Source organism: Panulirus ornatus, chromosome 15 (genome assembly GCF_036320965.1).
Source record: "Panulirus ornatus isolate Po-2019 chromosome 15, ASM3632096v1, whole genome shotgun sequence".
Classification (NCBI taxonomy): Eukaryota; Metazoa; Arthropoda; class Malacostraca; order Decapoda; family Palinuridae; genus Panulirus; species Panulirus ornatus.
The window spans coordinates 26892765-26917430 of NC_092238.1; the positions used below are offsets into that span (position 1 = coordinate 26892765).

At 39.8% G+C, this 24666-nt stretch overlaps 1 protein-coding gene across 2 annotated transcripts in view; it reads right to left on the bottom strand.

The window, feature by feature from the left end:
• Window positions 1-1892: 1892 nt before the first annotated feature.
• glob1 (globin 1) overlaps window positions 1893-24666 on the bottom strand; it is a 135014-nt gene continuing 112240 nt past the window's right edge. For both annotated transcript variants that reach the window (XM_071670661.1, XM_071670662.1), the window contains exons 4-5: window positions 15719-15839; window positions 1893-7701 (exon numbers count right to left, since the gene is read on the bottom strand). In XM_071670661.1, the coding sequence (XP_071526762.1) occupies window positions 7561-7701; window positions 15719-15839 (262 nt within the window). In that variant the 3' untranslated portion in view covers window positions 1893-7560. The remainder of the gene's footprint in view (window positions 7702-15718; window positions 15840-24666) is intronic.

Genomic DNA, 24666 nt, shown 5'->3' on the forward strand with positions numbered 1-24666 from the left:
GTGGTCTTTCTATGTACATTATCTGTTATTACTAATTTCTTGTTATATTGTCAGAGTTCTTTCAGTTATAGTCGTTTTTTGCCCCTTGGTTTAGCTTTCACCACAACTCTGTTGCTGAAGAAGTGCATTCTCACGTCCCTCCATACCCTTCCGTTACCCAAGTTCCGACTTCTCCCTCTTGTTCTGTACTCCTCCCAGTGACAGAGAGTTGCTTCACGCACGTCTTCCATTATTCTTCTCTCCTTTAAATTGGGCAGATGAAGGGCTTCTTTTCTCCTTCTTTCTTCTTAGCTCATTGTATTCTCTTCTGATACCATTCTTTTGAATTCCTTGGGGACCGATTTCAGTAGTTCGACGTAGCTGTTTACTTGAATTAATCAGACTGTTGTGGCATATTCCAGCTTAGGATGAACGTGCGTTGTTTATATTTTTGAACATATTATTGTCTATATATTTCGGATTTCTTTAAGGTAATTTGACATTGAGCAGGATATAGTTTGTCTGTCTTATGATCCTTCTTACGTACTGTTAACATTATAAGTTCATTATGATTGTTAAGCCTTAGATTTATCTTAGAGCACGACCATAAATCTATTACTCATCTCTTGGTCTGTTTAATTTCCTCCCCATCTACAAGACAGTATATTTTCCAGGGTTAGATTCCCTAAGCCTAGTTCTCTTTGCAGTATTTCGTATTATCAGTTGCTTTGCACTTCTCTCATGATTGTAGCTTCATCAGTGGAAATATCAAGGTTGGAATCTATCTTGATTGGAAAATGATTTACGTAGATCAAGAATAGTTGTGGCCTCAGCACAGATCCTCGAAGGGGGCTTCCCATCTTTCGCCCTCGACCAGCATAAATAAGCTCCCCTGTCGCGTGATCTCTGTTCCCTCCCAGTAAGGTAGCTGTCAGTCTACTTGAGCAGCCCTCCTCTGTGTGTATCTCTAGTTATCTTCTACATCTAGATGTTCATGTCCAGTGAGCCTAGTATTTCTTCAGAATTATACTTGAACCGTAACTTTAATGTCTAAGAATTAAGCTTTTCGTTTAAATATATATCTGACCATTTCGTAATGAGTAGGGTTCCCACGGTAAACACTGCATATTTTGAAACTCCACCAGTTTCCTTCAGGTTAGACAGTGAAACACCAGAACAGTTTCAAATACATAAATTTATTCTCATCACATATTTTTTAACATCATCTGGTTACAGTTTGATAACAGTAAGGATATTCTGCTATATATATATATATATATATATATATATATATATATATATATATATATATATATATATATGTATATATATATATATATATATATATATATATATATATATATATATATATATATATATATATATATGTATATATATATATATATATATATATATATATATATATATATATATATATATATATATATATATATATATATATTCACAGAGCCTCTTTTGAAAGCCTTATAGGTATATATTCATACATTTATACAGTTCCGTAGTTCAAGGAGAGTCGAGAAGACATCTATTTTACATGACGAATAACATCATTCTTTTTCCATCCAGCAATAGAGTACACGGCAAAACCCAGTTGCATCCCCCCCCCCTTTTTTTTTAAAGGTAATTAGTCTGGGTCTATCAGAAGTCACTGAGCGCGATAATTACCTCTCGTCAATTAGTGTGAGGCAGACACTTAATGGCACCTTCACCACCCTTTCGCCTCCCCTTAATTAGTGTGTCGTGCACATAGTGGCACTTGCATCACCCTAGTATCACTCTTGCAATTAGTGTGAGGCAAACATGGCATTCTCTGATACGTCAAGGAACACCTTGGGGGATAGAACCAACATCAGATAATGCACACACACACACACACACACACACACACACACATATATATATATATATATATATATATATATATATATATATATATATATATATATATATATATTAGAATAAGGCCGCGGATCTGGCTGTATGGCTCAGTTCAGCGAGTAAAAGCCACTTTGAATGTGACTCCGTCTGAAAGCGTCCGTAGGAACGAGCGTCAATCTGGTCTTTACGGCGTGAACTAGTGAGCAAAACTCGCTCAAATGTAGCCCATTCATGTGCGCTCCAGATGTTTGTTGATCCTTGAAGGGGACTGCCATTTCATCATTTTGCTTTTCTTGGGGGTGAGGGGGGATTCCTTTCGACAGAGGAGAGACTAATGGTAGAAGAGGCTTTTGAGGGTTAAATGACGCACCAGAGAGGCACTTTTGTAAACTACAGCAATCTGAAAGCACAGATGATAGCCATATGTCTCCAAACAGATGTATAAGGTGGGAGTCTAAAGAAGAACTCGAAGTAAGCTATCTCTATATTCTGGGTTCTTTTGAAACACATATAAACGTTGCTGCTGCTGCTGCTGCGTCTGCAACATTATCAGCAATATTTACAGTTCAGACTGATGGATATACATAGTCTATAACACAAATCGGTTGATATATGGAACACACCCACTGTAGGATTCACTTTATGTACTGTATACATTCAGAAACTAATGCTGTGGCTAATTTTGTGTGTATATATCTATATATGTTAACTAAATTCTAACATAATGGTGATATTTGGGATTAATTTTCAGTAGCAATTGACCAAGAACCTACATATCTATACCCGTATTAATCTTTCTCATTCTATGCTAAAGGGATTTAGTTAGAGTTAGATTCTTTCAAATAATTCACACACACACACACACACACACACATATATATATATATATATATATATATATATATATATATATATATATATATATATATATATATATATATATATATACTATGATTAGTCGCTGTCTCCCGCGTCAGCGAGGTAGCGCAAGGAAACAGACGAAAGAATGGCCCAACCCACCCACATACACATGTATATACATACACGTCCACACACGCACATATACATACCTATACATTTCAACGTATACATATATATACCTACACAGACACATGCATATATACACATGTACATAATTCATACTTGCTGCCTTTATCCATTCCCGTCGCCACCTCGCCACACATGAAATGACAACCTCCTCCCCCCCACACGCGCGCGAGGTAACGCTAGGAAAGGACAACAAAGGCCACATTCGTTCATATATATATATATATATATATATATATATATATATATATATATATATATATATATATATATATATATATATGTATGTATGTATGTATGTATGTATGTATGTATGTATTCCTATGAGTCCACGGGGAAAATGAAACACTCCACTACCACGAGAAATATCATTGAATCTTCTATTATTGAATATACAAAGAATTATAACCTTAATATTAGTAAAGGTCTATACAAATTGGATAGCTTTATTGTTGATAAAATTTGTAAACAATTCCCCTTCTTGTTCACATGATACGTTTTTGACACTATCGTTGCCTGTCTTGGACAATCACTTATTTACCAAATGGTGTCCTAGCTACGTCTTTTCGTTGTATACCAACTTGACTGTTATATTTCTTTCTTGTATCTCTCCAGATGATGTGATTATTACACGAAAGTGCACTTGGGAACTTATCGTGTTTCATTTACCCCGTGGACTCATAGGAATATACTTGATCATGCGCAAACTTGTGATCCTTTCCAATATATATACATATATATATATATATATATATATATATATATATATATATATATATATATATATATATATATATATATATACACAAATCCACAAAGGTTCGTTACGGCGCATAAAAGGAAAAAAAAAAATGAGTCAACATGAACTTGAAAAAGCAGCTTTCCAAACTTCGTCAATATTTTTTCCTAACTTCCTCAGAAGGAATATTTATCCACAAGTCATTAGAAATAGCAAAAGTTTGAAAAAAATCATTCTTGTGAGTTCCTATTATTATGGGATAACATATATATATATATATATATATATATATATATATATATATATATATATATATATATATATATATATATATATATTTCATACTTGTTCTTCGTTTCCCTCGTTAGCAAGGTAACTCCAGGAGAAGACGAAGAAAGGCCGCGTTCGCTCACATCCACACGCTCTAGCTGCCATGTGCAATGCACCGAAACCACATCTCCCTACTCACATCCAGGCCTTACACACCGCTCCATGGTTTACCCTGGTTGAGTCACACGCCCTGGTTCAGTCTATCGACAGAACTTCGGTCCTTTTATACCACATTGTTCCATATCGCTCCATCCTCTCCACCCTGTCCACTTCTGACACATATCTCTGTCAACGTACAACTGCATAAATTCACATTCGTGCATGGGCATACGTCTACATATAAACATAAACACATACGTATAATACATGCATGCATACAAACAACCACACGAATGTGCATCCTTCCGAGTATGTATGTATGTATTTATGTATACACGCACAAATTCCTTTCTTATTCATCATCTATTTACTATTTCCCTCTGTTTCAGGTGCTCCTGTATGGAACTGATGCGTGAGTGATTTCCTTGTCGAGTGTACTGAAGCGGTGGTGCCATGAAGGAGGGAGTGCCAGGATGAAGGTAGGGTACAGTGAGGAGTGATATGTAGACAGAATGAAATCTATGAGATGACGGTTGGGATGAGAGTCCACACCACCAGCTACAGGGCTGGCTACACCAGACACCAGGTACTGTCGCCATCCCAACAGAATGTGGGTGTAGCCTGATCGAATTCGTGGTGTCAACCAACTAGGACGTATCTGTAGACCTCGAGGGCTAGTGCCAACCATTTGGTAGGCAATGGTAACCCTCAAGTGGTTGTCTCACCCAAGCAGAAGGTGAGGGGTATCCCTCAAGTGTTGATAGGAGAGGTGAGGGGCAGGACTCAAGTGTTGGTGTGTCTGACATGAGTCAAAGAGGATCTCACTAGCAGAGTGTAATCACTCATGACATGAGGCGAGAACACTCATGCCCTCCAGTGTGAACAACCTTGTGACGAGAGACTTGCCTCACACTCACTACAGACTCACACTAGAGAAACAAACTCCTCATGCTATTGATATGAGTGCGTCATATTTTGTCATACAAAATATGACTGGGTTTAATGGCCATCAACTGCTGACTCGGTCGTTAAGCCAGAAATCGTATGCACACGTTAAACATACATGTTAAACTGGAAAGTGTATGCACACTTTAAACATACATTATTGTTACTAAATCATGTTAATATTCTTTCCTTTGTTTTATATACGTGACAAAATGACATAACGTTAATTGGGCTAATATGTTTATGTACGCTATATGTAAAAAGGGAATTTGAACAGTTACTTAGATGTCGTTTAAGGAATTATCTGGTAAGATTTTATTTTACCGTAAATGTTAACTGAATTAAGTTATAGAACAGAAAGAAATGAAAGAACTCAGTTTGTATCTTTTTCTCATATGTGTATATGTTTAAGATATATGTTTCCTGAATTTACGAAATTATTTTCTTCAAAAGTTCTGACTTCAACTCATTTCTTTCTTTCTGGAGTTATTCAAGATGTTTTCATCGGACGAATGTAAAGAATTATGGATATTCGATAGATGAAAATCTGCTGATTTTGTGAGTCTTTTGGCTGACGTAGAGAGAAAGAAAATAATGAAAATCTATTGAAAGACAAGAATTAATGCAAAGTCCAATATCGAAAGATTTTATCATTTTTTTTCATGACATATTTCCCCGCATGTTGTGTATGGCACTAAATACTATCATGCTGGAGAGTATAGCATATATATCTATTTTGCCTCATAGTATGGCACAGTTTCTGACATTGTGGTGATAACACATTTGTTATTAGGGCGTAGATCACTGTATAGCAGACTATGGCTCGTATATTCCTCTTTTCCCAGCTTCCCATTACCTCGTGTGACCTCCTGCGCTACCTGTTATGACCTCCTATGACCTCCCACGCACTAATTTTTCTCATCACATTATTTTTTGTGACCTTCCTTGACATTCATCCTGTGACCTCCCACACTAACTCACTCGACCTCCCACTAGTATCTTTCGTGGCTTCTCACACCCTGTCTCAGTCGACCTCTGGCACACCTATCTGATAACCTCTGAAATATATATGAAATTTCGATGGTACGGCGCCTGCGTGTTCCCCGATGATGAGAAATGTTGTTTGCTTCAGTTTGCCATACCCCCAGGCATCAGTCATTAACGAGTGATTCATAAAACTTCAGAGGCTCTTCTTCTGAAAACGTCTGAAGTCGCATTGAATTTTATTTCACCGAAGCTTTTCTTGATTCTTGACGCTTTGCGCGTTGCCAGTCGCTGCTCCAAAGAGTAAACAATCCCTCAGCTAGTGAGGAACTAAGCATGTACCTTCCTATCCTGTTATTATGGAAAAAGACCGTAAATTACTCGCTAACTAGGCTATTCATGCACCCTTGTTACTTCTCACTCACCTATTTCAGCCATATACCATATCAAAATGAATACACTGTATATATATATATATATATATATATATATATATATATATATATATATATATATACAACAGACTAGACTTCATCCTTACCGTTATGTCCTATTATGCTGACGATGTAGGAGGTGAATGTGAATCAAGAAGGAAGGGTTATGATAGGGATATACAGTAAGGTATTATGTGGAGTAGATAAGGATGGACTACAAATGATAACATCATTGATTATGATACAATATTGTCTGATCAGCGAAAGTCCTGAGGAACTCTCAGAGATGGTATGTGTTATGTATTATGTATTTATAACACTATCTGTATACATAGCCTTTTCTATAGATGTTACAGTTGTCTACATAGTAGTTATTCCATTTGCACACACACACACACACACACGCACATATATATATATATATATATATATATATATATATATATATATATATATATATATATATATATATATATATATATATATATATATATTTTATAATATGCTAACTAATATTACATATTTATATCTTTATCACAAATGTTTTCTAATAATGCCACCTTCTCCATTCCGAAATTCTTCCTATAAAATTAAATAGATTTTTTATAGAGCATTCACAAGTCTGTAACTCATCATTTTGAAATCAATCTTCATGATGCTTTTATTCCTGGAGTACAGTAACACACCTTCTCACAACACCAGATTTCTGATACGGTTTTCTGCTTGGCTGATCCACTATTGATTAGGGATCAACGGTTTTCTGCTTGGCTGATCCACTATTGAGTAGGGATCAACGGTTTTCTGCTTGGCTGATCCACCATTGATTAGGGATCAAAGGTTTTCTACTTGGCTGATCCACTGCTGATTAGGGATCACCTCACACTCTCCCACTAGGAGTCCTTACCTCAGTGGGTCACTATATAGTACAGCCTCTTCTCCTCAACCATTGTCTGAGAACTTGCTGTTTCTCTCTGCTAAAGCTCATCTTACCTAACCTCACAGAAGCAAAGGTGGAAATTAACCTTCATTTTCACTTTCAGTCTTTATAACCAATGGCAGTCCAGAGAGAGAGAGAGAGTTCTACCTCCTGGTATCGTCATATGTCTACTTCGACTCCTCTATCATGGCTTTCTTCATGGCATAGGCGATGTTCTTCATGAGGAGGTCCCAAGCGGCCTCCACCTCCTCAGTCCACTCGTCCTCCAACGCAGGCTTGATGGCTTGGAGGAACTGGGGTCCCACCAGCTGGAAGAAGAAGATGAGCACAGGTTAACGTAAGAGAAAGCTAGAAGGGAGGGAGAATGAGATCTCAGCATCACCAGGTGTTAGAAAGACACTGATATGGTGATAGAAAGATTTGAAGGGTTACTTGAGCAACCAACCATCTGTTGTCAAGAGATAATGATGGATGTGTTGACATTAGGACATACCAGATTTGATCAGCTACAAGTATTAATTGGTGTATTGTCGGAGATATCAGATAAGAGGACCTCAAAGCAAAGCCAAGTACAGGAAAAGACATGGAGGTATAATGAGGAGTATGGCGAAGGGTTCCTCAAAACATCACCATCCGATATAAAGAAAGATCCTGAGACGGACTTGGAGATATTAGAATAATGGACCACATTCTTGACATTATGCGAACACAAGCCCCTACGTCTTCCTTCCCCATTGAACTACCTTCCAGTTCTGTGCTGATGTGTGATCATAAACTCTGTCAGTTTAGTTTACATCGACCCCTTACTTCATTCCTTTTCTCTGGTATCATCATCTTTACGTCTACATCCTTGTTTATTTAAGTATTTCCTCCATTTCTATTCTCTCAGAGTTTCCAGTGATAAGAAAAATCTTTTTCTTTATATTGTCTGGTTTGAAGCCACCACTCTAGCTCACTTTACATGCCTCTCTTCCCCGTATTTACTTGTTCAGTAAAGCGAAGACCGTAGCCCAAGTAACAGCCTTCACAATGCCACGCACACACACAAAAGAAATCTCTTATTGCCTTTCTTGCAGCCCCAAGAGACCCACTTCCTTCGTATCACCTCAGGCTCTCAGGCTCCCTCACCCTCTCCTTACCAAAGCTCGTCTCAGTATCTTTGTACCAGAGGACAGGTCAAGGTCAAGCCACACATTCTCAGTTCCTCAAATATCATGTACCTTTTTTTTCCATATTAGCTGAGACGGCACGGGCAAGTGAATGCCTTAATCAAGGCCATCTCGTCAGCGATATATATATATATATATATATATATAAACCATGGAAAAGTCTGTGGGGCCTGGTTGCGGAAAGGGGGCGGGGGGAATGCTATTTCGTGCGTGGCGGGGTGGCGACTAGAATGGATGAAGGCAGCAAGTATGGATATGTACATGTGAATATATGTATATGTCTGTGTATGTATATGTACGTATACGTTGAAATGTATATGTATGTACATGTGTATGTGGTGGGTTGGGCCATTCCTCGTCTGCTTCCTTGCGCTACCTCGCTAACCCGGGAGACGGCGTTTAAGTATAAAAAAATAGATAGATGATATAGATATATACTCTAGCCTAAGCCAGGTACACAGTTTATTGACTAACCCTTCACGATGATGAAAAGCTGGGTTGACTGCTTCATTCTTTGTTAACAAAGAACCCTGGACTAATCTCTCGACTCTATGTTTTGTGTTTGTTTGTTTGTATTTACTAACAAACATATATTTCCTGTTTTCCCTAAACATTCATCTTACTACAGATCTGTGACTCGAAGTATTGTTCTCTTATTATCCCTAACATCTGTGTTATTCTCATGTGTTACATATATATCTATCAACGTCCTTCCTATTCGTAATTCCCCCTCCGTCGCTCGCTGTGCACTACACTCATGCCACGACTATTCGTATTTTCGTCCATGTTCGTGATTCAAAACTCCTCCTTCCTCATTGTTATGGTTGTCTGCTTCCGCTTGGCCTAACCGGGCTCGTGACGTCATGGCAAGGCGTCTGTCAGTGCTGAAGAGAGGATCCGAAGCTTCGAACTCGTTACTATGTTCCTGTTATGTTCCCGTATTATCCTACGTTTTCACATTATTGGTTTTATGATATGACCAAATTGTATTTGGTATTCTGTATGTCTTCTAATACCGGAGGCATAGTTTAGTATTAGTATGAGGCTTGAGATAAACGTTATTGGTTCAGAAACGACACTGGTTCGACTACACTATCTCGGATAAGAAGTAAAGTGGTGGTGCTCTGACGCCCAGCAACACCAGTGACAAGCGGGTCGGCTGTGGTCAAGTAAGTTCTGTCTTTGTGATTTTGTTATATATATATATATATATATATATATATATATATATATATATATATATATATATATATATATATATTGTAACTATGTTTTTTGTTTTATATTCTGTTTATGAATGTGTATTGTTTGTTTCACGTTTTAAGGTTAATTGGTCAGTTGTTGATTCTGGGCTGCAGTTGTTCAAATCTTTACTTGGTGTTTGTTTTATGTATTTCCTGGTTAATCTATATCGGTAAGTCATCCCTTTTAGTGGATTTGGTAAATGGTAAACAACTGTTTGATAGTATTTAGCGGGATTTCCTTAGATTTCTTGTTGCGATCATCTCCAAGGATCGTAACATTTATGTTAGTCTGTATTTCATTTATCTATGCTACGTTTTTTCGAAGATAAGTCGTAGTCTACATGTGTCAGGTTCGCGATATCTACTGAAGCCAAAAGATCCATATAGATGTCATTATTGTTGTATGTATGTGTGTTTGCATTTATTCATTCGTATGTTTGGGCTTTATAGTTTTTCTCCCTACACACACACACACACACACACACACACACACACACACACCACGACAAATACAAGGCTTCGTGTTTGCTTTGATCGTCTGTTAAGCCAAGAACAACACCCACAGAAAATGTAGTCACGCCTTTTGTTAAAAATGTTTTACGTCTTAAACCTCAATTGATTTTCAACTCGAAAATTCCCATAAGAAGTAACCAGTCAGCGTGGTGTTCATTGCTGAGAGTTGTTCACAACGTAAGGGCAGTTCGCTCGTGTGAAGAATTGCAACAAGCTGGACGGAGTAGTTAAATGGCTTGTTTTGAGAATGATCTGTCACCCCTTCCACGCGAATGGTAATCTAGTATCTTATTGCAAATGACTCGTATGACATGAATATTCGTGTGTTATATAATTATCATATTTTCCCGTAGCAATTTTCCTGTATGCGGTGACAGATTTCACGAACAAATTCTCAAATGCCGTACTTTTACAGCTTGGAAAGATCGTTGGGCAAATAGATTGAGTATTGGCATTCCAGGCTTTTTAGAAAGTTTATAATCCTGATTCACTGCATTATCCATCACAACTATCGACACGCAGGGAGTGATTTAGTGAAGGCTGGGAAGAGAGAGAGAGAGAGAGAGAGAGAGAGAGAGAGAGAGAGAGGAAAAAATAAAGAATGGACGTTAGTGGAACACAGAAAGCGTATGGATTTAGCACTCGTTGTGTGAGTGTGGGAAAACTCGCTTGTATAATGCTGAATGCGGAGTATTGTATGTGGAATACTTTGTACAAAATGTGGGATGTGGAATGAATAGCTGACGCGGTGTGTGTGTGTGTTTTGGATAGTGACACTGGCGCCACTGCGAACAAATAATATATATATATATATATATATATATATATATATATATATATATATATATATATATATATATATAGAGAGAGAGAGAGAGTTTTACTCCTCGTGTCCTTAGAATATAATTGTGCTTAACTGACTCTGTACGATAGACAATACTCATTGTTTCAGAGCTCAACTGGTAGAGTGAGGAGATGTTAGAGTGCAGGCAGCAACTCCCTCGCTGTCAGAGTGCTCGGTGCCAACAGTAAACAGAGAGATGTGCTGTTAATGGTGACAGCTGCTATGAAACTAGTGTTTCTAAGTATCAAATGATCCGGAAAAAAAAATCATGAACAACTCATTTGTATTTTTGCTGATAGAAAAGATTTTATAAGGCGACCCTAATAAGCAAATATAAGGAAAATGAATCATTCGAATCATTGATGAAGACAGAATATAAATAGTGCCATCATGATTATGACTTTGTAGTGTTCTTAATATACCAATAACAGACACTAATCTCTGATCCTTTGGAAGGTATAATTGAAAATATATTCGTGTAACATTTCCAGTCGGTTAAGCGGAAAGAAAGAAGATGGCTATGGCAAAAATGATATGAAAAAATATTACCATAAACGAAAAGAGAAAATCGGAACACATTCATGTATATACATATTTATTTCAGATATTTCGGCAACCGTATAGTTTTCAAGATGTATTTATAAAAGAAAACTAGTGCGTTTTGGCCTCACCGTTCAGGTTGACTGCTGCATTCATAAAGAAGGAAAAAGATAGAAATCATTTACTGGAGATGAAAACCTGTCGAATTCGTTGTCACACCTGCCTTGCCACCGAAGCTCAAAACATTCCAGCATAAACGGAAAATACTGAAGATAAATTTTGATATATATATATATATATATATATATATATATATATATATATATATATATATATATATATATATATATATATATATATATATATTTATATATATATATATATTATATATATATTTATATATATATATATATATATATATATATATATATATATATATATATATATATGTATATATATGGTAGGGTATGTACGAGTATCATGTAACGATATCACGTCTGTTTTCTCTGATGTACAACATGGTTGTGTTTGTATCTCTGAATTCAACGTCATATCAACGTTTGTGTGAGTTCACAGCGGATCAGTGTTTCCCGAGGGATAGATATGTGGAACTAAGGTATTTCGTAAACCAGGAGGAGGAGTACCGCTGATATCATCATCCTCTTACTGATAAGAGAATATTGATATGAGGTCTTATCTTCATGGAGCACCTGTGGTCATCATCATCCAGGGAGTCCTCACCTCCTTCCCTCCTTCCCTCCCTCCATCCCTCCCCTCCCCCGCCATCTCCACTCTCCACATGACTGGGTTGGACAGAACATGGGGCATCTCCGCTTTGCCATGGCCTTCTCGACGAGTGTAAATATATTACAATCCTTTATACTTGATGGAAAATGTTCGCGCCCGGGTTGTTCTGAAGTGGCAGTTCCTCTCTGGCTTGTGAGGCAAATATACTTTACTAGGGTTTGCAGAAGAGGGTAATATCTGATCTTCACAGACGGCCATCTTCATGTTAATACAACCGGGTCAAAATTTCCATCTGTTTGAGTTCAATATGACATGAGATGTAATATTGTCTGGACGTGTTTACAATTGGTAAATGCTGGAAATTTCGACTTGGAAAGGGTACGGGGGATATATTTCACCGGGATGGTGTGATGTGGGACTGAGTGTAGTCTGGAACTGTGTACTATGGGACTGGATGTTGTGTGGGACTGGTTGTCGTAGGGACTGGGTGTAGTATGGGGTTGGGTGTAGTGTGGGACGGGGTATGATGTATTGATGAATGTCATGTGTTGCTGTTAAAGGAATGGATATCGCTGTACCTTTGTTGCTATCTTCAGGTCGCATAGACGTATATATGTGAGCCCGACAGATAGACACATAGATAAAAGATACACACACACACGCACATATACACGACCACCACATGTCAACGTGCAGTACCTCTGCGTCAGAACTGCTTATCTTAACATTGGTCCCATTAAAGCTAAGCTTCCGAGCCAGACTTTCACGTCATCTCTCTGTACACACCACTGATATATTCCTCATGTTCTTTTTATTACATACTTTTCTATTTACACTTCCATATTTACTCTACCTTGCTGTTTCTCTTTTAATCGGATGATTTCCTCCCCCCAACAACTGCCTCTCTTAAAACCCACTTATAACACAGCTTTAACCTCTGTTTACAAACTAGCAACGTATTTCTCCCACTCTTTTCTCTCAGCTTAAAGCTTTGCCTAAAAGGAGAATATTTTTGTTCGTACTTATAGCCTTTACTAGAAGTCAGCCATTGCAACCGACTGCAATATAATCGAAAATGACAATTCCTGAATTTCAAACACGCGTTGACGACACACAAAACTCTCTTGTCAAAACGTTGCCTTTACCAACACACTCCAAACACGCCATAAGAACCAGACGAGCAAATACAGAGCTTCGAGGCATTTGCTGGAAAAATAATGAGCTTTGTTCTTCGCCGTTACATAAGTCTTATATAAGAACCCTCTACAATAGTGAATTATGTTCTTCGCCGTAACATTTCTTATATAAGAACCTCCCGCAATAATGATGAACTATGTTCTTCGCCGTAACGTAAGCCTTATATAAGGATCTCCCACAATAATGATAAATTCTGAGCTTCGCCCTTACATAAACCGTATATAAGGATCTCTAGTCTGATAACAAATAAGACAAGTTATGATTTGATCCAAAAGTTGTAAACACGAGACAAAAATAAAGGAGATACCTCGTAACGTAAGTCATAAACAGTAAAGAACAGAAAGAGAAGAAAGAAATAGAAATGAGGTTGCCTAGAACAATGTGAGGTTTGAGGATGCGAGCCATCAGTCCTGCCTGTGTACGAGGGGAATATTTGGCGGGCAGAGATAAGAGCCAACTGTGGAGGAAATGAGGTCAGAAAGAGAGGAATATTTCTTTCTTCACACACACACACACACACACACACACAGCACTTTATGACCTGTGGTACCGACAGGTGGACGTGGCCAGCTTTCTGGGTCCTGCAGGAGCATCACAAAGACAGATGAGACACCTCGGGCAGGGAAGTATATATATATATATATATATATATATATATATATATATATATATATGATATTCTTCCCCCCCCCCACTCCGTAATCTAATTAATCGTCCCTGTTCTTGACGGTAACTTGTTGAGGCGGGAAACGGCGAGCAGGTGTTTGAGTTAGACGAGAGAGATTTTTTTCCTCTTCCCTCGCTTGTTAGTCCACCAGGACACGTCGTTCTACACACTGGTAATGACACGACGTTCACCATGTTCTGTTCGGCACCACATTAGAACGGGTCTGCCTGACGCACGACGTTCACCATATTCTGTTCAGCACCACATTAGAACGGGTCTGCCTGACGCACGACGTTCACCATGTTCAGCACCACATTAGAACGGGTCTGCCTGACGCACGACGTTCACCATGTTCAGCACCACATTAGAACGGGTCTGCTTGACACACACACCGTGAAATTGCTCCCCGAGCCGTGTGATTTGCTGGGGTACATTATCCCGGCACTTCAGTCTTACCGGAAAGAATAAATACGTTGTATGTATTCCGTTCTTGCGATCTGAAACATCCAAACTCTTCGTAAACCTTTAAGGTAATTTGCCTTTCCGGGTATGACTTATATTTCTTTGGTCGTACGTCTGGTACTTGGGACAATACTTGGCTGCTTCTCCACCTTTTCTGGCAGCGTTTAGTGCCGAAAGTCTCGTTTACTTTCTTTTTTTCTCTCTCTTCACGAAGTTTGACTAGGAAAGTGACGTTGGGAACATGTGGCAGTCATGGCTATGCCAACGAGACTATTCTCTGTTTATCACTCAAGATGTCAAAGTCTCGGGAACATTCTGCTTACGAAATGAGGCTCAACCAGACCTTTGGAAAGTCTTTTGGTTTTATGGTTTAATATTCGTGGTGTGTGTGTGTGTGTGTGTGTGTGTGTGTGTGTGTGTGATTATATAATCAAGTTATATCACCTACCTGGAAGCCATTCCCTGAGGCTAAGTAATCTATTCACGAATTGATTCCTCAGCTGGAGCCATGCTCGATGTAACGTGTTAACCCAACCAGGTTAATCAGACTGGAGGAGAGGGTGTGTGTGTGTGTGTGTGTGTGTGTGTCGCAACCCAACCAACACTTTTCATCTCTGATGATTTGGTGCTGACGATGATGCTCTTGGCCTGAGCATTTCCATGTTTTATTTTTTTTTTTTACAATAAAAATCATCTGGGAATATAGGATGAAAACTAAACGGTCTTTAGCCAACGATGATAAAATGATATTTAAAAGATGGTTTGAAGAAAAAAAGAAATAATCTAAGTCACAGATTATCAGTCATGTCGAAATTTGTGGTATTCATAAATATAAGTTCTCACATTTCCGTGGAAAAAAAATAGAATATTCTGCGTTTTTGTAGTATCTGGATGTACAGTGTGTGTGTGTGTGTGTGTGTGTGTGTGTGTGTGCGCGCTCACCTCGATGTGCTGGGCCTGCGCGCCGTAGTGGCAGTGGTTGCGACCACACTCCCTGATGAGGGGCGTCAGCTTCTCGGGATGGTCCAACCTCCTGACGGCCTTCTCCACGAAGCCCATCACCCTGTAAGACGAAAAGGAACTTTAATTGTGTTAACCTGCGCAGGCCAGCCCTGCTGACGTGAAGGAGGGGGGGAGGGGTCCGCTCTACTGGGCCAAGGATAAGGGGTGGAGGTGGGGATTCGTCTGGCCATGGACTGCGAGTCACTCGGCCACGGAGGGGAGAGCTGGGATTTAGCCTCGAGGGATTAGTCATGGGTGGATGTAGACTGGGAATAGACAGCTGCCATGTTTGATGAGAGAAGCTTAGATGTTGTAGCCATGAGTGAGGTTAGGTTGAAGGGGGTACAACGGGCTGAGACTGTTCAATGAGGGGTAAAGTCCGGGATTAACGAGAGGGCAAGGAGTGGCATTCCGGGATTAACGAGAGGGCAAGGATTGGCATTCCGGGATTAACGAGAGGGCAAGAGGGAACCAAGGAGGAGGACGTCTTGTGAAGAAGGAGTTGTGGTGCTGTGTTAAAGGATATAATGAAGTGAGTTCAGGAGTGAGGCGGGCGGGTTAGAATGAAAATTGACAACGAGAAGTGGTTGATTGCTTGTGCTTATGGCACTGAGACGATTGAAGAGGAAAGGAATGCTTGGTGGGAGGAGGTGCGATTTTGCAATTATATTTTTCTTGATGTCATCAGGCTACGATGGGAAAGAAATTATATATATATATATATATATATATATATATATATATATATATATATATATATATATATATACACACACACACACACCTTATTAATTAAATGAAAAGCCTTTAAGATCAAATTTCTGAATGTAAGACCTCATTTCTATTGCTGGTTGAAATGAGCGAATCATTGATTCTGTGAGTCAGGCAAAAGATAAAAAAAAATAAGATGTTGCAATCTGGGATCCTCAGATCGGTTGACAGGTCTTGCGCCTCAAGAAATATGCCCCGTGCCTTCAAGTTCCAGGTATTTCCTCTTTCATTTCAGAAGGTTTTACCTTTAAGGGACGACACGGCAAAGAGAATGAAAAAAAAAATGTCAATGGTCCTAGTTTAAATGCTTTTGTTTTGGCTGAAACTTTTTTTTTAAATGCGGTGGCAAAAATTTTGTTTGTAGGGGACACGTGCAGACGACGCCTGAATATATATATATATATATATATATATATATATATATATATATATATATATATATATATAATATTGGAAAGGATCAATTTTGCGCATGATCAAGTATATTCCTATGAGTCCACGGGGAAAATGAAACAGAAGTTCCCAAGTGCACTTTCATGTAATAATCGCATCATCAGGAGAGACACAAGAAAGAAATATAACAGTCAGTTGATATACAGCGAAGAGACGTTCTATATCAAATGACTGTTATATTTCTTGTGTCTCCCCTGTTGATGTGATTATAACACGCAAGTGCACTCGGGAACTTATCGTGTTTCACTTACCCCGTGGACTCATAGAAATATATATATATATATATATATATATATATATATATATATATATATATATATATATATATAATATAACGAGAGAGAGAGAGCCCTCCTCCGGCACCCCTTCTCTCACCTGTTACCTCTTCATTTCCTTCGTTTATTATCTCTTTCTATGTTCCCTATCAAGACTTTTCCCATTCCTTCTCCCACGTCGCCTCCCATCTCCTCGATTTCTTCTACACTTTTCCCTTCTTTTTTTCCCTTCAGGTTTCCTCTCTCTCTCTCTTTTCCTATATTCGCTCTACCAATTTTTTTCCCTCTTCCTGATTCCACTTGGCTCGCCCCTCTTATGTGCCTCTCCTCCCATTGGCCAGTCACCAGTGACGTCAATGAGCGTCGATCACGTTGACCTTTAACCTTCTAAGGTCAGGAGGGGGAACACCTCCTCCTTTTGTCAATGATCAAAGTAACAAAACTGGAAAATTGACGTATATTAAAAAAAACAACAAAAATGACTTAAAGGCGACTCATCCATGACATATTAAGGACCTCTTGGGCCTTCTGGCCTCGTTGTGTAACATGGCCATGTAAAACACGCGACGCTGGCCAACTATTGATCCTAACTCGAAACAAAATATTCAACCTTCTGGAGGAAGTTAGGTGGCTGATTGCTAATCTATTTTGATTAGACTCTGTGATGTAATGATAGACTCATTAGGCTTCTATAAGTCAAGCTCAGACACCGAAAGGCTTTTATTTATGTCTACGAGACTTATTAGGTTTGAATTTGATATGATTTGGTTCTGTATATGGGATTTTGAGGGTTTATAGCGAGCATTATGACCAGGGAATTGTGTAATTGCCTTCATATAAGCATTTCTTTTTTAACTCGTTATTTATGAAAGTACGGAAATTGGCATTATAGAAATGGTCCGTTATCTGAATTACGTTATTCCTACGAACTATAATTTAATGTGAATAGCATTATAAGCGATGTATAGCCTTTATGGTCGATAGCACTACCGGCCGGCATGGGATACTCATGCTAATGGAGGTGGAGAAAAAAAACGCAGACATTGGATTCTTTTTAAACATACTTCACACCAGTGTTGGGGAGGAAGGTGAGAACACCAGGCAATCCATAATGGTATTTTATCTTTGTTGCATCGATTCCTTCCTCTGTGTGACTTGAATATTGTACCATCTATAGAGTACTCATTGATCCTTACCACAAGTGTGTTGGTATCCTAAGCCTTCTGAAGCAGGATTTGATCCATAAAGACGTGAAAGATACAGACAAGAGATGATCCACGCCAAGGGTTGTAGAACCCCGGAGACAAGACGTTTGTATCTGGATTATATATGGAGCTACTCCCACTCAGCTTACCACTGAGGAATAGAGAGATATTCAAAAGCTGAGTTCGCTGGAAGACTGGAATGATAAATGGTGCAAGCTGATCATTCGGACCTGAGAGAGAGAGGTTCTGTGAAATATCTGAATTCCCTAAGACGTTGATGGAGGGGTAGGAGAATCTATAAGGGTATAGACGCGAGTCATCAGCAGGCGAGGGTGCTTGGCGTCCGTAGAATCTGTAGGATGATATGTGTACAGTGAAACAAGAGGAGGAGGAGGAGCAGCTTGAGAGATGAGACCCAGAGCGATGGATGTGTACAGGGATGGGAAAAAAAAAAGAAAACTCTTTCATTCCCATTAGTTTTTCTATTCTTTTTTTTATAGTCAAAAGAAGTAATACCCGTATAGTCTCCCCCACATGACAGGCGCAGGTGGGGGGATCAGAGGCAGGGATTACGAGATGAGAATTTGGCCCTTTTGATGGTACAGATATTGCTGAATAGGTACAAGTCCACCTGCTGTGCTCTGCTGATGGAAAATAACAGCGAGCAACTGGCACGAGGGGATGGGGGGAGAGGGGGGCCTCCCTCGCCGCTGGCCCATACCCCTCCCCCCCCGCTCCTACCTTGAAGCCTATCGGGGGGAGAGAGAGAGAGAGAGAGAGAGAGAGAGAGAGAGAGAGCACTTCTACAGTTCGCCTCCGTCAACATTGTGTTGCATACGTCAACTTGAGGGTCTGATCGTCAACATGGAACTTTGCAGGAGCCTTTTTTTTGCATGTTGCGCAAATTCTTATTTGTGTGAAGCATCGTAATTACATTTCCTGGATTGATGAAGGAAATTTGCATATTAGTCTCTTGGTGTTTAGTGTCATATTCAAGTTGTTCGAGCTATCGTTTCTCTGTGTTGATTGTCGTCTCTCAAAAGCTATCGTTCCACTGTGTCTGCTCCCCTCCCGGAGTTATCGTCCTCTCTCTCTCTCTCTCTCTCTCTCTCTCTCTCCCTATGTGCCTGCTGTCATCATCCTCTACGTTAGCCATCTTCCCTCACTGCTGTTGTATCCTGTACACCCGCTACAGAATCTGTGAGTCAGATTTGCATTGTGTAATGATGGCTGGCGGAGGGTGTAGTAACACCGTTGTTTGATCTGTTTCATCATACCTTCCCTGGTGGACTGGGTTAGTGGCCGAGACCACGACCTCCACAAGAAAGAGGACAAAGGATCCTCGCTTGAGGAAGGGCCCCTGCCAGTGTTGATATAGCCTGAGAAAGATCATGTAGAATTCCAGTTTCGTACATACACGAGCATAGCATAACACACACATTACGACTATATATATATATATATATATATATATATATATATATATATATATATATATATATATATATATTATCCCTGGGGATAGGGGAGAAAGAATACTTCCCATGTATTCCCTGCGTGTCGTAGAAGGCGACTAAAAGGGGAGGGAGCGGGTGGCTGGAAATCCTCCCCTCTCGTTTTTTTTTTTTAATTTTCCAAAAGAAGGAACAGAGAAGGGGGCCAGGTGAGAATTTTCCCTCTAAGGCCCAGTCCTGTTCTTAACGCTACCTCGCAAACGCGGGAAATGGCGAATCGTATGAAAAAAAAAAAAAAAAAAAATATATATATATATATATATGTATATATATATATATATCATACAAACCACCTACAGCCAGGATCGAACCCGGGATCCCTGTGCAAGAGGCGGGAGCGCTACCGCTAGGCTATGATCGCCCCTAATAGGGAAATGACCGTTCGAATACTATGTACTCGAATTCTCTTCGTCTCACTTTGGTGAGCAACGGGGTCTGCACAACGGGTAGCGCTCCCGCCTGTTGCGCAGGGGACCCGGGTTCGATCCTGGCTGTTGGAGGTTTGTATGTTCTATGAAGGTGCGCGTTTAAATGCACTTTGTTCATATATATATATATATATATATATATATATATATTATATAAATCGCAATCATTTGTTTGACACGTCATTATGAAACAAGGACATGATAACTGATATCAAAATGCTGTGTTGCAACGCCTGTGAACACCGTCTGAAAAATATAAAGTTGAGAGTAATGTCACATTGAGCTAATGTATGATGGTAATACTGTCTAAGATTAGCCTAAGTTAGAGATTTCATTTTGGGATTTTTGATAATTATTTGATGACGTCAAGTAGTGTGTGTGTGTGTGTGTGTGTGTGTGTGCGTGTGTGTGTGTTCCTATCTTCCCTACCTGTAATCATCAATTTGTACAGCACGGGGGAGGAAGTTTCACATTCGAGGTAACCCCATCCCTTGAACACACTCGACCATCATAAAACCTCTCGCAATTGATGTGTTCTGTCTACACCAGCCTCAGTCAATCCCTTCCATTCATCCATTTTCGTTACGAAAATTTTTTACTTAAATTTCATTCTGTCCTCAATCGACTCCGCGCGTTGTGTGTCTGCTGCAGACGATCGCATCTCCACCGTGGTGGTAACCCACCTCACCCCAACCCACCCACCCGAGCGTCGCCCACCACCGTCGTATCCCAGACATGGGACAGGAAGCGCTCCCTGGCAGCTGGTTTCCATGAGGCCCGAGACAGCTGAAGTTTGTTTACGCCAGTGACGTCACACAGCCATCGATCCCGGATCTGATATTTCTTTTCGGAGCTTCTCCCATCAACTTCTGAGTTCGTGAAAAAGAAATAGAATGAAAAGAAAAAAAAGGAAAATCAAATGCATGATTCTATTCTTTTGCATGGATTTTGATCCTGACTTCAGTTATTCACGGTATAAATGCATTACCCTTTTCTTCGATAAATTGGTTCTTCAAGAGAGCTATGATAAGTATGATAATGAGTAGTTTTCGGTAGTTTATAAGTACATAATTGGATCAAAGCTAAAAATCACCATAGCTCTATACCATCGTCACTAAGTTTCAATATAACCGAAATAATTCTTAATAGATAGACAGACCAAATTATAGATATAGAAATCATGTTTCAGTTTAATGAATCGTAGTCTGTTCATATATATTTATGTCCCCAGGATTCGAACTCGGGTCAAATCCTTGACATATACGTAGCCCCAGTCACCTCTGACGACAACATAAATGTCAAGAGAAATTACCTCATAAACTATTGCGCATTTCTGTTGTTGTAATGTGCAAAACTGTTCAAACGAAAAAAAAAACTCAACTAATATCAGGACACCTTTCTAGGCCTAATATTAACATGTATCTCTGTTCCTTATGGTGGTTGATAAAGCCGGTGCTACAGGAGCTTTGGAAATGATTTCGAAAAACACTCACGTGACTTAAGCAGCGTTAAGTTATAATTGGGTGACTGTTTTTAGGGAAGTGATTAGTATATTTAAAGGTGCAGAGGAGACAAGAATATAATTCTGATCCTGAACCACTTAAACAAAACATTCATATATATATATATATATATGGATTATTAGCATCACTTAGACGGTAGGTTTGCTTTTTGGCAAGAACATAATATAAATGATATACGAACTTTGCATATAGAATACGCACGAAAATACAATAATGAAAACGTGACACAAGAATGACATGGCCTTCCTCGGAGAGAAACATATATATATATATATATATATATATATATATATATATATATATATATATATATATATTTTGCTCGAGTGGAGCGAAATCCCTCCTGCCAAAAATAATACCTGGACTTGGGTGCGTCCAGATATTGTGGGGGAGGAAATGGGAGTGTGTATCCGCCGCAGGAACACGTCGCCCTCCGTCCCCATGATCGAAGGATAAAAGAATTGGAACTAGCCTTATATAGGCCAATACTCCGGACCCTGAATGGTTACCCTTTGGAAACTATCGAACGACGAGTAACAAAAGGAGACAAAACAGGAGGCCATTTAGTTTAGGAACTTAAATGGCTTTCCTGCATCGAAGTATTTGTATCTCAAATGGCCTAAAAACAACGAAGGTTAAAACAGTCATTTCCTTCGTTTTTGGATGTTTATTTTTCCACAGAGAAGGAATAATAGAAAGTAGATGAAGTTAGAAGGCAAACGGTGGCCTGAAAGTGTGGTTCTTTGATACCTTTCTCGTCTAATACCGTGTGTGATGGTCCGATATAAGTAGGTGGTCTGACAGTCTGAAAGTGTGGTGGTTTGAAACTGCTGGTCTGATACTGGTGATCTGAAATTCCGGTGGTCTAACACTGTTGAGGCTGAAACTGACGGTGGTCTGACAGTGTAAAGTTGAGAGAAAGACCATCTAACAATAAACTGAAGTTATACTGCGATGGTCAGAATATGTATATACCGTGGATGAACACCAATTTGAGGCGACTGTATGTTCGATGCAGTGTTTAAAGAAGTGAACTTCAGAGTCTAATTCATCTGAATTTGTTCCGTGATTTAGAAATACGTCTAAGCAGTCATGGTGTCTAAGAGAAATGATATTGTTCACACCAAGAGAGAGATGTGCAGGAAGGCAAGTTGTTATCCAGCCACATCATTTATTCATGGTTCAGGACAACAAGACATTCTAAATGCACATCTCTGTGCAACACGGTGGCTCCTCGTTGTTGTGACTGCAATTCCCTTCCGTTGCCAGAGAGAGAGTTTCGTAGAGTCTCTCTCTCTCTCTCTCTCTCTCTCTCTCTCTCTCTCTCTCTCTCTCTCTCTCTCTTCCCCCAAAGCAGAGGGACGCTCCTCCCTGTTTTGCTTGGATGCTAATTTAATTCTCGCCGAGATTTCTGAAATTCCCTAAAGAAATATTCATGATGGAAGAGAGAGAGAGAGAGAGAGAGAGAGAGAGAGAGAGAGAGAGAGAGAGAGAGAGAGAGGAGCAAAACTGGAAGCCTGTATTGAATAGCAGATGCTGTCCCTCAGCCACCAGGGGAGTCACCAGCCACAGTGTTGCCAAAAGAGAGGGAATCATTAATAGAACCAAGAACGTGGAGTTGGTAACACCTGACTCCCCCGACCACTGTGAAATATATTTCCTCAGTGTGATTCGTGTTTCCAGTGGTGTCAAGGGTCTGTTGGTCTACAGAGTCTATGAATACAGATGTAGCTAAGCGTGTACACACACACACACACATACACACACACAGAGGCAGGCGCCAAAACATTCATTTAATATTAAAAGTATACATCGGCCATTAGATGGGTAGGCAGCCGGAAATTAAATTGAGATAAAGGGGAAACGTTGTGAGCTTAGAGACGAGGAAACGTCAGCTGGTTGAGAGAGAGAGAGAGAGAGAGAGAGAGAGAGAGAGAGAGAGAGAGAGAGAGAGAGAGATTCCGATAATGACTGAGGAATTCTTGGAATGAAGGAGTAACGGGAGAACAGAGGAAGACTAGGAAATAGGACAAGACTGCGTGTAGAGGGAGATGAGAGGTGATAAGAATATCTTTAAGAATGCAAGATAAAGGACCGATAGAACGCGAGAGATAAGGCTTGACAGAGACCGACAGGAGATGAAGGAGGGAACCATTGTTAAGGACAAAACCAAGACGAACGATGAACGTAGGAAGAAACAGAGGGTGAGATTGGACGACGGTACAACCTTTGAGCACGACGGTACGACTCCTGAACAGGACGGTACGACCTCTAAGCACGACGGTACGACCCCTGAACACGACGGTACGACCCCCTGAGCACAGCGGCACGACGCTTTGGCACGATGATACGACCCGTGAACACGACGGTACGACCTCTAAGCACGACGGTACGACCCTAGAGTACGACGACGCGACGCTTTGGCACGACGGTGCGTCCAGTGCATCCCTTGAGCACGATGGTACGACTCTTGGGCGCGACGATAGACGGCACGACCCTTAAGGACGTCGACAGAGCACGATGGTGTACAACCCTTGACCACGAAGGTACGACCCTTGATTATGTCGTCCTTGGTCTTTAACTCGATCCTTGAGTTTCGGGTAAAAAGAAGAATCACTCATGAAACCACAGGTCGTACCGTTGTGCTCAGAGATCGTACCATTGTTCTACACAATGGTCGTACTGTCGTACTCTATTACTGCTCCGTCGTCCTCAAGCT